General features: G+C 29.9%; 2 protein-coding genes across 8 annotated transcripts in view; one reads left to right on the top strand and one right to left on the bottom strand.

The window, feature by feature from the left end:
- Nucleotides 1-14,717, bottom strand: part of Rad23 (UV excision repair protein Rad23) — a 67,695-nt gene extending 52,978 nt beyond the window's left edge. For both annotated transcript variants that reach the window (XM_035374319.2, XM_035374318.2), the window contains exons 1-3: nt 14,514-14,717; nt 8,038-8,116; nt 5,189-5,268 (exon numbers count right to left, since the gene is read on the bottom strand). In XM_035374319.2, coding sequence (XP_035230210.2) covers nt 5,189-5,268; nt 8,038-8,116; nt 14,514-14,579 — 225 coding nt within the window. In that variant the 5' untranslated portion in view covers nt 14,580-14,717. The remainder of the gene's footprint in view (nt 1-5,188; nt 5,269-8,037; nt 8,117-14,513) is intronic.
- A 98-nt stretch (nt 14,718-14,815) lies between these two features.
- The window catches only part of LOC118201403 (sperm-specific sodium:proton exchanger-like), a 251,684-nt gene continuing 251,005 nt past the window's right edge, over nt 14,816-15,494 (top strand). For 5 of the 6 annotated variants that reach the window (XR_015042259.1, XR_015042261.1, XM_085821147.1 and 2 more), the window contains exon 1: nt 14,816-14,950. The gene's annotated coding sequence lies outside the window, so the exon portion shown is untranslated. The remainder of the gene's footprint in view (nt 14,951-15,494) is intronic. The other variant, XM_085821158.1, reaches the window with a different exon arrangement.

Here is a 15,494-nt window from a genome sequence, read left to right as displayed (position 1 = left end):
CAAAAACTTAAATAATAAATCACAAAAATTATCTACAGCGCCTCTGGGGTTTACCGGTGACCCCCCCCACAAAAATACATTTATATAACTCATCTTATCTTTCGTAGATAATATTTCAACATAATATACATCGCAAAATTAAAAAAAATAATATTGGCGCCATGAGCAAACCACGTAAAATGCGCATGGCAGCCAAAGTGTTAATTTCATTTTGATACAAGTAACAAACAGTTTAATAACAGTCACCACTTATCATAAAAGGATTGTACAGTCAAAGTCTTTAATACGGAATCGTCGGGACTTCGGCGATTCCGGATTATAGATCATCAGTTTAAATCTGGTAAGATGGCGTGCAGAAATTATAAAATTAAAAATATGAAACCGTAATTTATGAAATAAAGAGCAATTATGATCTAAAGGGTATCAAAATTTACAAAAAAAAAAAAAAAAAAAAAAAAAGCTTAATATTTATTTGCTTACTTTATTGACAGATCAACTTCCAGTTCATTGTGTGCCGCGACGCCCCCCCCTTTCGCACAGCAGCGTGAAATTGATAAACAGATTTCAGAAAGGTTAGAGAAACAAAGGATATACCTTTATCCATTTTTTGCAGCAATTCCACTTTTTGTTTGATGGACATCGAAAAATACTTTTGCTTTTTAGATCCTTTGGCAGCTCCAGCATCAGAAATTCTATTTGACATAATCGAAAGTTCAAGCTTACTTTTATAAAATTGCTCTAACAATCTGCAAAAAATAATAAGCCGGATCCAATTCGAAGATTAAGGAACAACGCAATCTGCAACATTAACTGAAATAGACAATTTTAGCTTAGCTTATACCATCAGCTATACATTAAACGCGAACGAGCACACGCATAAAAGTATTACGCGCATGCGTGAACGCATTATTTGTTGACGCATGCGCAGAAAGTTTGTAGTTTTGAGGTCCGGATTATAGATCATTCCAGATTATGGGTGCCCGGATTAACAACTTTCGACTGTAATTTCTAAAGGTACAATTACACAATAATGAAATAAATATTAAAAGTAGTCTAAACAGAAGATTGCTCCTAAGAATCACACAGTCTTTGGCAAAAAAAGTAATTAATTTAATATCCAAAAAACATCTACATAAAAGATGAACCAACCATCACAGCACAGTAAGTGTCATAACTGTTAGTCATACATATGGCATTTATGCTAAATTTGATGCTTGGGCAATTTTTGATGATGATAAAAAATTACTTTTATTAAACAAAAACAAGGAAAATTAGCACATTTGGCCAGGTTATGAATTTTTCAATTAATTACTTTGTTATGAGCAGAGAGTTTCATTAGTTTTTGGGGGGCTGCCCCCCCAAAAAAATGATGAAATATACAGCAGGACTATCAATTAGTTCACACTGGTAGAATTTAGTAGTAGTTTGATTAGTATTTATAAAGATTCTCTAGCATTGCACAGCTGTGGAAAATTTACAAACGATTTTATAGCTTGTTAGAAATTAATGTTAAGTTGTATAAGCACTAGGATGTAATCCACATACTTGGAGTAACAATAAGTAATTCTGAAAAATATCAAGACTTCTTCTGTTACTTTTTTAAGTTCTGTAAAATCTAAAAATAATGATAATAAATAGTTTAGTTGTATTTTCTTTTAAATTTTACTTGACAGTTTCTACTGAATGAAGAGTATAGTCCAAAATTAATCGGAGGGAGAAAATTCAGCTAACAAACAATTAACAAACATACCTTTCTTTTTAAGGTTTCGATATACTTTTAAGAATATAGAAATATACAAAGAGTATTTTTTTTAATTCAAAAAAAGCTGTTTACTTTTTTCCTTAAATAATGGTAGTAAAAAAAGGCAGCAATTCAAATTTTAAAGACAATTTAATATACTTTTTATGATACGGTTTAATATACTTGATATACGGACATTTTTATATAACTTAATTAAATTATTTTAAACTATCTCTGATATTAAAAAGATATATTTACAGAAACAAATGTATATAACTAGCATCAAATTTCTTTCAATAAATACTGCTATTTTGTTGCTATTTGCAGTTTCTCTAAATAGTAGTTTTTAGGTATTACTGCATTACCCATCTAACTATAACAAGAATCATTGGGCAGAAATCTATGTCACCGACGTACACAATTGAGACTTTTACACAAATGTATTTTATCATGCAATTAGAGTGTGCTTTCTTATAACAAACCATAACGCAATGTGGAGTTTGCTGGTAATAAAAAAGAAAGTTATATTTTTTTCAGAAATACGCATTTTGCAAGTAGTTAAGAATGCAGAAATGCGCATTCCATGATTTACAAACGATGAAACTGTTCCAATTATTTCAGGGAATTTGTGTTACGAAGGATAGCAAAAAAACTTGTTTCGAAGAGATTTTAAAGCAGACCGCTGAATAGTATCCACCAGCTATAAAAATCTAAACATTGTCCAGATTGGTTCTCTTTACTATTTTTAAATAATAAAATGTATATAAAATGATGCATTTGGCTAGTTTTCATTTAGCTCAAAAGTAGTTCATGAACTGGTTTTAGGTGATTGTGATAATAGTTTTCTCCGAATAAATGGAATTGCCTGATGGTCTTTTTATGTTAAAAATGTTGATGTGTACATGGAGAGCAGTGCCAAGTTGCTCTGTGATGCCAAGAATTCCAGTTTTTAGCCATACAGTGGTGGCCAAAATTGTGGACCCTTTTGGAAATTTTTATGCTTTTGAAATTTGTATGCTTATAGAAAATGTTACGTTTCGCAAAATGCAAACTTGTATATATCATTTTAAAGATAATTTATTACTGAATTCAATGCAAAACACAGAATTCAATTATTTGCAATACAAAATATGTACTTTAATATAAATAAAAAACACAGTTATGGATTGGTTTGTAATGTCTAGCTTTCCTGGCCAATCACTGTTCTTGTATGAGAACCAATCAAATGTTAGTAACTGCCAGTAGAAGCTGACATCATGTTTACACTTGAAACAATTTATTATTTTTGCTTTGTCTGTAGAAGGAGGACCTGTTTCTTATACACTGCAATTACAAGTAGGAATTTTTGTAAAAATTTTTAATATTTAGTCAAGAAGCAATGACATCAAATAAAAGAGTAGATTGGACACCTAGAAAGGGATGTAATATTATTGCGTTACGAGAAAGTGGTCTTTCCTATGCTGAAATTGCAAAGCAGGTGGATGGTTCAGTGACTACATCTGGAGTCCGAAAGTTTTGTTTACGATGTCAGGAGACAAATTCAATAAAAAACAAAGAAAAAGGCTGAAAAAGGTGCACCACATATATTGATGACAGAAGAATAAAAAGACTATGTCTCCAAGATAGAAAAATGTCATCAGCGGCCATCAGAAGTGATCTGAATGATGCTGGTGTTTCTGTCAGTTCAAGAACAATCAGGAGAAGATTAACAGATGTTGAACTGAGAGGTAGAATTGCACAAAAAAAGCCTTATCTTAATTTTCAGCAACGAAAAAAAAGACTACAATGGGCAAAGGAACACATTAATTGGACACATGATCAGTGGTCACAAGTTATATGGAATGAAGAAACTAAGATATTGTTATTCGGTAGTGATGGGCGAAAATATGCAAGACGTAGAATAGGAGAAGAGCTACATCCTGACTGCATTCAAGCAACTGTGAAGAACCCAGTTAGTGTTATGATTTGGTCATGCATGTCAGCAGATGGTATTGGTCGCCTTCATGTCATCGATGGTACACTGAATGGCAGAAAAAACATTGACACTATTCTAGAACCAAAACTTCTAATTTCCATCAGAGATCTCTTTCCCAACAATGCTTCGTTTACTTTTCAGCAGGATTCTGCTCCTCGGCACACGGCCAAAATATCGAAAGAGTGGTTTCGTACAAAGAGCATTAAATTGTTGTCATGGCCAGGCAACAGTCCTGACCTCAATCATATCGAAAATTTGTGGCACCGTTTGAAAACTTGTCCGAATGAGGTGCCCATCAAATAAAAGGAACTAATAGAGGCATCATGTAATAACGAAAGTGGTGTGATGTCGATGTGAAGCTGTAATCAAAAATAAAATGTACCCACTAAGTACTGATAACTCACTGCAATCATCACTATCTATTGTATATCGATAACTATGCAATTTCAGTGTTTCTTAATGAATGTTACGTGTATTTTTAGTTTTGTTAATTTATTTTGGTTTTTTGTAATTGTCAGTGTGCTACCAGTTTTTAAAATGCTTAGTGTTTTTTCTTTGTTAGATTGGAAAAAAATTAGTCGTCAACGGCTGGCAACTTTGTGGGAGCATTCGATGGATAATGTGATACAGTCAAAAGTTGTTAATTCAGACACCCATAATCCGGACCTCAAAGCTACAAACTTTCTGCGCATGCGTCGCCTTGACACATGCACGCAAGATTTAATGTATAACGGATGGTATAAGCTAAACTAAAATTATCTAATTATCTATTTCAGTTAATGTTGCAGATTGCGTTGTTCCTTAATCTTCGAATTGGGTCCGGCTTATTATTTTTTGCAGACTGTTAGAGTAATTTTATAAAAAGTAAGCTTGAACTTTTGATTATGTCAAATAGAATTTCCGATGCTAGAGCTCCCAAAGGATCCACGAAGTGACGGTATGTTTCGATGTCCATCATACAAAAAGTGGAATTGCTGCAAAAAATGGATAAAGGCATGAAGAAAGTGACAGAGAGGTTAGTGGAAACGAAAAAATTTCGATTAACAAGTTAGTCGGTATTCTCGGCACAGCAATTACAGGACTTGAACAGCGGAACTTTTTAACTGAACAAGAAATTATGTCTGTTTATATAGAATTAGAGAGAAAGTATTACCACATAAAACAAAGCAACTTAAATAACTTACATTGAAAGAAATGTTTAATAAAGTAAAAAAATAAATATTAAGCTTTTTTTTTTTTTTTTTTTGTAAATTTCGATACTTTTTAGATCATAATTGTTCTTTATTTCATAAATTACGGTTTCATATTTTTAATTTTATAATTTCTGCATGCCATCTTACCAGATTTAAGCTGATGATCTATATACCGTAATTGCTGAAGTCCCGACGAGTCCGGATTAACGAGTTTTGACTGTAGTACCTTTTGGATATTACTAAACATAATAAATTAAAGTGCTACATATAGAAACTTACCTTAGTAACCATAATAACTACAAATTTCTTTTCATCAATGTCATAATCACTAATTTTCGTATCATCACTAAGAATTTTTCCTGAAAAATAAAGAAATAAAATTACTTTCGAAAATAAAAAACCGTAAAAAATTCTGGCAGAATTCATAGAAATCCAGATCCCTCTTTTAACAGGTTACATTTTACAAAATATTATTTTTACAGCAGAAGCAAATTACACATTCACTTTAGTACGATAATTCTGTTTATGACAAAAATATAACATGTATGAACCCTAATATCAGACATACAGCGACAGCAATATTTTTAAGGTCTATAGCCACTGTAATAAATCCACCGGAGTAGCTTGCATTTCATTATGAGATTATCTAACAGAGAGAATTACTGATAACAGACTAAAGATATTTTAAGACTCGGAGAAAAATGTTCTAATATGACATGAAATTAAAATGATGGGCAAAAATAAGGAAAATGATAATTCTCGTTTTCATTTTTTTTTTAAATGTCTTCGTTTCAAGTAGTATGTATGAACACTAATTGTAGTATCTACAAAATCAGAAGAATGTCTTACAATTTAGTACACCTATAAAGGAGATGGAATAAATGAAATGATGGTTTCGTTAGGTTACATTATTTGAATATGGCAAAGACACACGGGCTATCTGCCTAAGTGGACATATGAAGGAACTTTGTGAAGGACTTTCTGAAAGAAACTGGCTTATATTCATGTTACATACTAGGGAAAACATGAAAACTAACCACTGTTTGCCCAAGTCCAAACATACATGTTGATTGAACTACCAGTATTAAGGGATAACCACCACTCAGACACAGGTGGGGGCTAAGAATGAAATAGTGGCTAACTGGTTATTGACTAAGCACGTAAAACTACCAGCCTTAAGAAGAATGCCTTCATGGAAGACTTTAAATAGAAACTGCAGTCATATTACATAAGGGGAAAATATCCACAAACCACATGTAGCCATTGCCAGTGTATTAGGAATTAAAACCACTTCAATTCAGTTGATGATGAATTAGGAAACCTAGGATGTAACACATTCATTTACATAGGATAGTACAATTTTTTTGGACAACAAAATTAACTTATGATTAAGAAAGAGTTAATTGGTAGGGTAATGCAATAAAGTATTGCACTGGATAGCAAATTCATAATGGCGATCCTGCATATAGCAGGCATTTAGCATTCAATAGTCTTAGCCATTTGGTTACTGGTGATTCTAAAAGTGGAATGAAGACAACACAATAATGAAATAAAAATGAATGATTGTTAATGCATGAAACATTCATGGTACTGCCAATCTAATACAGTCAAAAGTCGTTAATCCGGACTCGTCGGGACTTCGGCGATTCAAGATTATCGATCATCAGTTTAAATCTCATAAGATGGCATGCAGAAATTCTAAAATTAAAAATATGAAACCGTAATTTATGAAATAAAGAACAATTATGATCTAAATGGTATCAATATTTACAAAAAAAAAAAAGCTTAATATTTATTTGTTTACTTTAATAAACATTTCTTTCAATGTAAGTTGTTTAAGTTACTTCATTTTTTAGGTGATAATACATTCTCTTTAATTCTATAAACAGACATAATTTCTTGTTCAGTTACAAAGTTCCACTGTTCAAGTCCTATAATTGCTGTGTCGAGAATACCGACTAATTTGTCAATCGAAATTTTTTTGTTTTCAATAACATCTGTCACTTTCTTCGCTATCGGAAGCGAATTATAATGATGAGGAATTTGATTTAAATCATATCAAAGACGGAGTACATCGAGATGAAATACTACATTTAGTAAGGAATTATAAGCAATATAAAATAAAAACATCTGACATGAAGATAAGGATACTGCTGACAGATCAACTTTTAATTCATTGCGCGCTGCGGCGTCCCCCCCGCCACAGAGCAGCGCGAAATTGATAAACAGATTTCGGAATGGTTAAAAAACAAAGGATATGCCTTTATCCATTTTTTGGAGCAATTCCACTTTTTGTTTAATGGACTTCGAAACATACTTTTGCTTTGTAGATCCTTTACATATTAGTAAATATATGTGGCGTTCCGACAGATACTTCAACTTCTATTCATGAGATGGCGCCACGTGTAAAATCCAGTTCTTAATCGGAGCAGCAAATCGACATCTTTACTCACTCAGACTTCTCGTCGGACAAGTGTACGCGACGCTAGCACGAACTGTGTTCCGAGCTCTGTGTTGATCTCTGCAATGTAATTTAGTACTTAATATATTCTTTTGTTATAGGAGATTGTCTACTCTTATTTTCTTTAATTATATCATGCATTAAGCACACACAACCACCAAATATATATCAGAAATTCTACTTGACATAATCGAAAGTTCAAGCTTACTTTTATAAAATTGCTCTAACAGTCTGCAAAAAATAATAAGCCGAATCCAATTCGAAGATTAAGGAACAACGCAATCTGCAACATTAACTGAATTAGATAATTTTAGCTTAGCTTATACCGTCCATTATACATTGAACTGCATTCGTAAACGTATTTTGCGCACACGCATATTTGCAGCCGTAAAGGTCTTACGCACATGCGTCAACACGACGCATGCGCAGAAAGTTTGTAGCTTTGAGGTCCGGATTATGGGTGTCCGAATTAATGACTTTTGACTGTATTAGTCACAATACACATTTCCCCCCCTGCTTCAACACTCTCCATGAACAAATATGAATAATAATCAGTTTATATATTTTTTCTTATGTAATGAAGATAATCTGAAAATTGATATAAAATCAGAATATTGTAACTGAATCTAACCCTAAAAAAGCAGCAACAATACAGGATAATGCTTACCTGCATATATCAGCTTTTGGCAATTTGCAGGAAATTCATTACCTTTATGTGCTTCTATTTTTTCCTTAAATGTTCTAACCTACATGATCAAAGCAATTAGTTCCACATAAGAAAAATTTCCATCATAAAATTTTCCAAATCTTTCCATATATTATCAAACAATAATATAATTAATATCAATATTGGAAAATCAACTCTTTAATCTATTCTATTTTTAATTATTGCTTTATATGCTGGTAAGATTCTCTTATTGAAGACACTAGTTCATAATAAATTCTTAATAAATGAGGCATTTTTTATTTCGTGTCAGTTCCAAATTTTTAAAATCAGGTACACTACCAGAAAAAAAAAAGGGGGGGGGAGTTCTATATTTCCTGTTCTACTGGGTCGATTCATGAAATTCAATTCCCCAAAGCGCGACCTAAGATATGTATTAGATTTATATATAGCGTAGTTCTAATATAGGTATTTTGACACAGAATCGGACTTTTTTCTTAAATGATACGCCAATTTTTTCCATATTTCAATTCTACGACTCAAATTATGCCAAACTGCCATGTTTTGTAAAAATCACATGAGTAGTTTTTAAAAGATTAGCTCTCAAAATTTTAGCTCCTCAATGTTAATTAAATTTGATGTATATTTATTAACATTTTTTTTTTTTCTTTGTACTTGATTCTTTTGTCCAAAATTAGGGCTTAATCCCAATGCAATTTGCACATATTTTAAGATTTATTTTTAAAATTTATATTTTTAGATATTTTCCATAAATTTTTTGAAAAAATTTCTACACATTTTACAAAATTTAATATTTAGGCATAATTTGAGTTGAAGAATAGAAATATGGAAAAAAATTGGCATGTCTTTTCAGAAAAATTCTGATTTTGTGACAAAATACCTATATTAGACTAGTGCTTTATATAAATCTAATATATGACCTAAGTCATGTTTTTGAGACATGAAAAATGCAATTTGAATTTTGTTAATTGCCCCAGTAGAACGGGAATTATAGAGCTGTCCCTTTTATTCTTTTGTGCAGTGTACATATATATTAATCAAGAACTCACTATACGGTATTTCTTATTTGTTTAGCTAATTACGACAAACAAATAACAGCTTAAGGGGAGAGAATGCCTTTGTTGAGGATTTTCTAACAGAAATCAGTTCATATTAATATAAAACACAGAGGAGGGAATCCCAGAATTCCTGAACACTCAGCATGCTCATTGGGATTTGAATTCTAGTCAAATATCTTATTAATTCAGCTGCTTGTGGACACTATGATATAGAATTATCTTGGATGATATACATATGAAGGAAGTTCTTATAATCTTAACTGCTAGTTTAATAAAAAGTAAATTACTTTTTTTTAATCACATTTTACATCTGATATCAGAAAATTTACAAAAATATTCCTAAAACAAATTATAGCTTAGTTCACTAAATATTAAAATAAAAGTTTATCTTACAACATATACTTATCTACATTAGTATCTGTTAACTTAGCAACAGACACAGGATGTTTTAAAAGGAAGGAGATAGCTATATTTAGAAATAGGGTACAACTTGGTAGATTACAAATGCTGTGAAATATATCCACATTTATTTACACTTTACTGAGGTATAAAGAAAAATACTTTTTAATTTCTTAGTCCTAAAATGTATACTATAACTGAAAAATATTATAATATTAAGGTTTAATCCTAGTATCCGGTGCACAAGAGACTTGGCTACTTTTGGCGACTTTATGATGAGCAGTAAAAACGGAATGGAACAGCTTTAGTATTGGTCCTTTTGGCGATATTTTATTTGGTGACAAACTTCGGTCGCCAAGGTAGACCCGGTTTTGAAGATCGGAAAAAAATGACGGATTGTCAACAAAACCCGATCTAGACTAAATAACAATCCTAAAAAATAAGCTCTTAATCAGAATAAACAATCTTTCTCTAATTTTCAATATTTCTAGTACTGCTATGATAAATTCTTGAAACACTACTGTGAATGAATTTATAACAATTATTATGTTATGAGTAATGAAATTTACAAAATGTTAATATTTTTAATTACGAAATATAATGTATTAAACATTAATATTTTAAGTAGTTAGTTCATATTTGTATTTTATTATATTAGTACTTAGTTAATATTTTAAATTTACAAAAGGTTAATTTTTATGTTTATGAATAATGAAATTTACAAAAGGTTAATAAATGCATTTCAAACTAGTATATGTTACTTTAGTTTCTTAGATTCTGTTATTAAAAGAAAAGAAAAAAAAAAATTTTTTTTTACAAAAGGTTAATTTTTATGTTTATGAATAATGAAATTTACAAAAGGTTAATAAATGCATTTCAAACTAGTATATGTTACTTTAGTTTCTTAGATTCTGTTATTAAAAGAAAAAAAAAAAAAAAAAAAAAAAAAAAAAAAAAAATTTTTTTTACAAAAGGTTAATTTTTATGTTTATGAATAATGAAATTTACAAAAGGTTAATAAATGCATTTCAAACTAGTATATGTTACTTTAGTTTCTTAGATTCTGTTATTAAAAGAAAATAAAAAAAATATTTCAAAGTGAAGGAAATCAAATTCAATTATAATGGGCAAGTTTTGTACCAGTGTTAGAAATATTTTTTATGATTAAATATTGTAAGTGGTAAAAATATTAAGAAGTGTGTATTTTTTAATCCCTCAATTTATTACAAGTAATTTATGATTATAATTTAAAATCTAAAATTAAATTATCATAATGAGTAAATTTTGTACCAATGGTAATAATACAACAATCATCGTAAATGATGATTTCTGTGAAAATTCGAACAGTCATTGGATTCCACTAGTGGTGGAGTGATAGCCACTGAACAGTGGTAGCTCAGGCTGGCTATGTGGGAGTTTTAGTAGTTTCCCGTAGATGTAATGTGAATCTGAGCCAGTTTCTCTTAAAAAGTACTTTATGTAGGCATCCTTCTTCTGCTAGCCAGCATATGTATTTATTTTCTATTCATAATTCTTCTTATTTCTTAATTCTAAATCTTACTTCTGAAGAGAAGAAGTGTTGCATCTATAGGTCGAAAAATATGGTCAATATGTTTGCAAAATCCTGTCAGTTTTGGAAAGCATTTAAATAAAATAAATAATTTGTATGTGATGCAAACAAAAATGCATTACACTATTTCATGTACTGAATAATTAATCAGGGAACATAGTATATTGTAACGTTCCTTTATTTTGTAACCAGAGTTATTTTATGCTTGGGATCTTTACTGTCGATTTCCTCCATCCGTTTTCTCACCAGAATCCAAATGAAGTTTTTATTTTGTAAAACAAACCGTGTTTTGCCTTTTGAGGCCACATTAATAGGTTGCTAGATAAGAAAAGATTTGTAGTCTTCAGCCTTGCATTATAATTGCTGATAGCTGAATTCCATGCCAGTTAAGTTTTTAACCAACTTTGCATTAAATTGATTTGTGCAGCCTTTGGGCTACAAATTTATTTGAATTTAAATTTTACATTTGAACTTAATTGTTATCATAAGTTATCTTGCCACAAGTGGTTGACTGAGTCGTAAGCACAAAGTGTGCCTTCTGTTCTGTACATCTAAACTTTATAATAGAATAAAAGTATATCTTAACTTAATAAGAATATATCTAAACTTTATGATAATAACATTTAAAGACATTGAAATCAGTATCTAAGTGCTTGCCATGTAGTCAAATTTTTATATATAAATTGTACTCTTATTATAGTTTTTATTACAAAAAATTCAGATTTCTGTTAGATAAAATGTTTAAGTAATGTAGAAAATTTTCTTTAAATTTAAAATAAAAAGTCGACTGCTATGTCAACATACTATTAATAAAAGTAATAATACTCAGTGTAGGTTATTCATATACAGCTGTTAGGTTGTAAGATTTACAAAATTTGAGAACTCTAAATTATAAGCAATATATTCCATAATCTAAGCAACATTATATTTTTTATAGTCAGACAAATTATGAAAATGTTATAAAAGCAATAATGAAACCTGATTTTGGTCCTGATTTGAACCTATGAATTCATGCAATTACACATCCCTATAGTTCTAATATGAGGTAAATAAGTATTTCTAGACCATGGTAATTTTGATCTCCTTAGCAAAGGAAACACCAAGAGTTTACCTTATGCTACTGAAAATGTGTTTTTTTTTTTTCCTTGGGGGGTTGGAGTTTATAATAATATGCAGAGTTGACATATGAAAAAATGTCAAGACTCATGTGATGTAATATTAAAAGTCCAGTTTTAACTATCAAAAATTTGGCTTTTTAAAAACTATTTTAAATGTTGTGCTTTCCTAACACAAAAGTAACTTTAAGAAAAACACACAATTTATCCCTCCTGCCATCAAAGCTCTGATACCTATCAAATTCGTTAAAGTTACGTGGACAGAAATGGCGGCATGTTTGAAGCTCAGTATTTAGGGTTACCAAGGTTATCATAATTTTTCATTTATCCCTCTAAAATGTCGCCAAACAAATTTCTCGCCAAAAAGGACTAATACTAAAGCTGTGCCAACGGAACATATAGAATGAATAGTAAACGAGTTATTCAAAGAATATATATATAGTTATACATAGTATACACTATATAGTTTATACTATGGGTATATAGTGAGAGTATAAAATGTGTAGTATGTACATAGACGTTCTTTGGGCCATTTTTTGTGCTGCCGATAATTTTCAAAATCGCGCCAAGGCTGCACCGTATACTAGGATTTTACCTAATATTAATTATTTAAGCATAAGTAATAAGGTTATATGACATCAAAATCTCATATGAAAATAAATCAAATACAATGCATATATGCATGACAATACATGATTAACCAAATATACATGAAACATTTATATCTCTAAAGTTAACAATTATATTAGATATTATTAAATAAAAGTTTAACACGTTTTATCTATATTTCGTAGAAAGAAACATATTTACAGAAAAAATCAAAAATGTCTACCATGTATCAATACATTTTTCTTACGCAGCATTAGAATCACTATATTTTATTTTAAATAATTCTGGATATGTTACAAATAATTTATTTCAATGTTAAGAAAACTGTTTTATTGTACAAGATAAATGGATGCAGATTGAAGAAATAAAAGGATATGACTAAGTGAGAAATCTGATTACCAAAATTACACAACATTCATCCTGCTAAAGATTTATTGTGAAGATGTAGATGGTGTGATGGCCTGTCAAAACCTTTCAAATAACCTAATTTTCTGCCAAAACTACTTATTTAAACATATTATAAAGGTTTCATGGGTTTTCCTCTCCCTTTTTTTCATAAAGTTACCTCTCCCCAATTTTATAAGCATTTATTTAATAATTCCAAGTTTTTTTTTTTTCCTTTCAATCCAGGCCACAAGCCTGGCTAAAAGTTTGAATCTAGGGCAGTATCAGTCAACAGACATCTGTACTCTTCAACAGATCTTTTAGGTTCCAGTTGAAATTTTAGTTTTCAAGCCGTTAAATGTTAGGAGGATAAATATTAATTCTGGGATTTGTTTCCCAACTACCAAAACATAAAACTTCCCAATTCAGAATCATCTGATGAGAACAGAATATGCTGACATATTCGTTACATGTTAATGTTTTATATGCCTAGTGAATTAAAAAATAACTATGCAATTTAATATTTATTTAAATCATATTACAAACATGATGACCTACATATCAGAAAAGCGTCATTTAATAAATGCTCCATGGCCTACCACATAAATATAATAGCATCGTTAAATTACAAACATAAATATAAAATTATTAAATATAATTTATATTAAGAAACTGTTACTCAAAACAATTATTTCGTCAGTAATACAATTAGCAACTACTTGAAATTTCAAAATGACATATAGTGAAGATACATTTTAAATTCACAAATATATGCATATTTAAATACAAATAGAACTCAAATATTATAATTAAAAAATAGAACTAAGAACTCTTACTGTGCATATGCTATAAAGAAAATCTAAGCGTAACATAACACTTCTGAATTTCACACGAAAACGTCTTCGTGACAATTCAAATGGCAATTTAAAAATTATTTAACGCTAACCTTTTTAAAACTGATGTAAACAGGAAGTAAAATGCGCAAAGTTCAAAACAAGATTTAATTTTGCTGACAGTCAGAATTTCATTACATGAAAGGGGAAAATGCAAAGTCATAAATTTTCAATGAAAACAAATTATGTAGGTAAGGCATGTGAAGTTAAACTGAAAGGGAATAGGTTTGTTTTTCATTTGGCTTTAAATACAAGGAATAGGAACAATATTTATCCCTTCTCACAAACATGTTTTAACAAAAGATAATTCCATGTGACATATAAAACAAATGGTATTACTAATTACATTATCCTAAATATCACAGACAAACATGCAGTAAGGATTACGCAGCGATTTTCTTTAAAAACCATTATATTTAAGCCTACATACCGACTCAGATTCCTCCACTTCAATTTTAAAAGTCTGCTGTTTTAATGTTTTCAACGTTATAATCATTTTTGTAATTAGTTAGTTTCTGCTTACAAATAAGATAAAATAAGGCGATTTACTTTAAAAAAAGAAAAAAATTTCTGAATCCCTAATATCAGAGTAAGCGTGTTGTCGGCATTGGACTCAAGTTGATGTGACGTCACAGTAGACTTCTGCTTCTTCTACAAATTTTCATCTTTACTTTAACTTTTTATGTGGCCTTTATGTAGCTATTATGTGTTGGCGATTAGGAAAGGATCTGATCGAAACGTAATTATTCGCTAACAAAATATGGCAACTGTGAATGCGTAGAACGAATTTTAAATTGTCACAAATTGTTTGTTTCTAAGTTTTTGTTGTGTGTTTTGTTTACAGAAAGGATTTAAATGAAGTATTTTGTGAGTAATAATGTTTTACACTTTTTTTTACAATATTTCAGGTTTTAGGAAGTATGTCTTTGAAGGCATGGGTATCTAACGATCTTTGATTTTGTAAAATAATATTTTGACAGAATATTTTTTTATTTATAAATGCATGTTATTTACAAATTATTTTGGAAATAACTTTCAGTTAAGTCAGCTAGGAATAAGTTGCTTCGTAGTATTTTACGGTAGCCTTAAACTCTACTGCAATTTTACACTTTAGGTAGCAAAACATCCCATTTATTTATTTCAAACTTATTTATGCATTATTTTATTAAAAAATGTTGATAATAATTTTTTTTGTTTTAATGTTTAGGAAGATACATTTTATTTAACCAAGGTGCTCTAAATTATTGTATTAATTTCAAAACTTCCATGCATTTATATCTGTATAAATGAAGTGAATTCTATCTGTATAAATGAATTATTAATTATTGTATTAATTTCAAAACTTCCATACATTTATATCTGTATAAATGAATTATTAATTATTGTATTAATTTCAAAACTTCCATACATT

This window comes from Stegodyphus dumicola, chromosome 1, assembly GCF_044657685.1.
Source record: "Stegodyphus dumicola isolate Sdum_Otavi_A_Nest chromosome 1, ASM4465768v1".
Taxonomy (NCBI): domain Eukaryota; kingdom Metazoa; phylum Arthropoda; class Arachnida; order Araneae; family Eresidae; genus Stegodyphus; species Stegodyphus dumicola.
The sequence above is the reverse complement of the archived record's forward strand: the minus strand, read 5'-3'. Positions and strand labels throughout refer to the sequence as shown.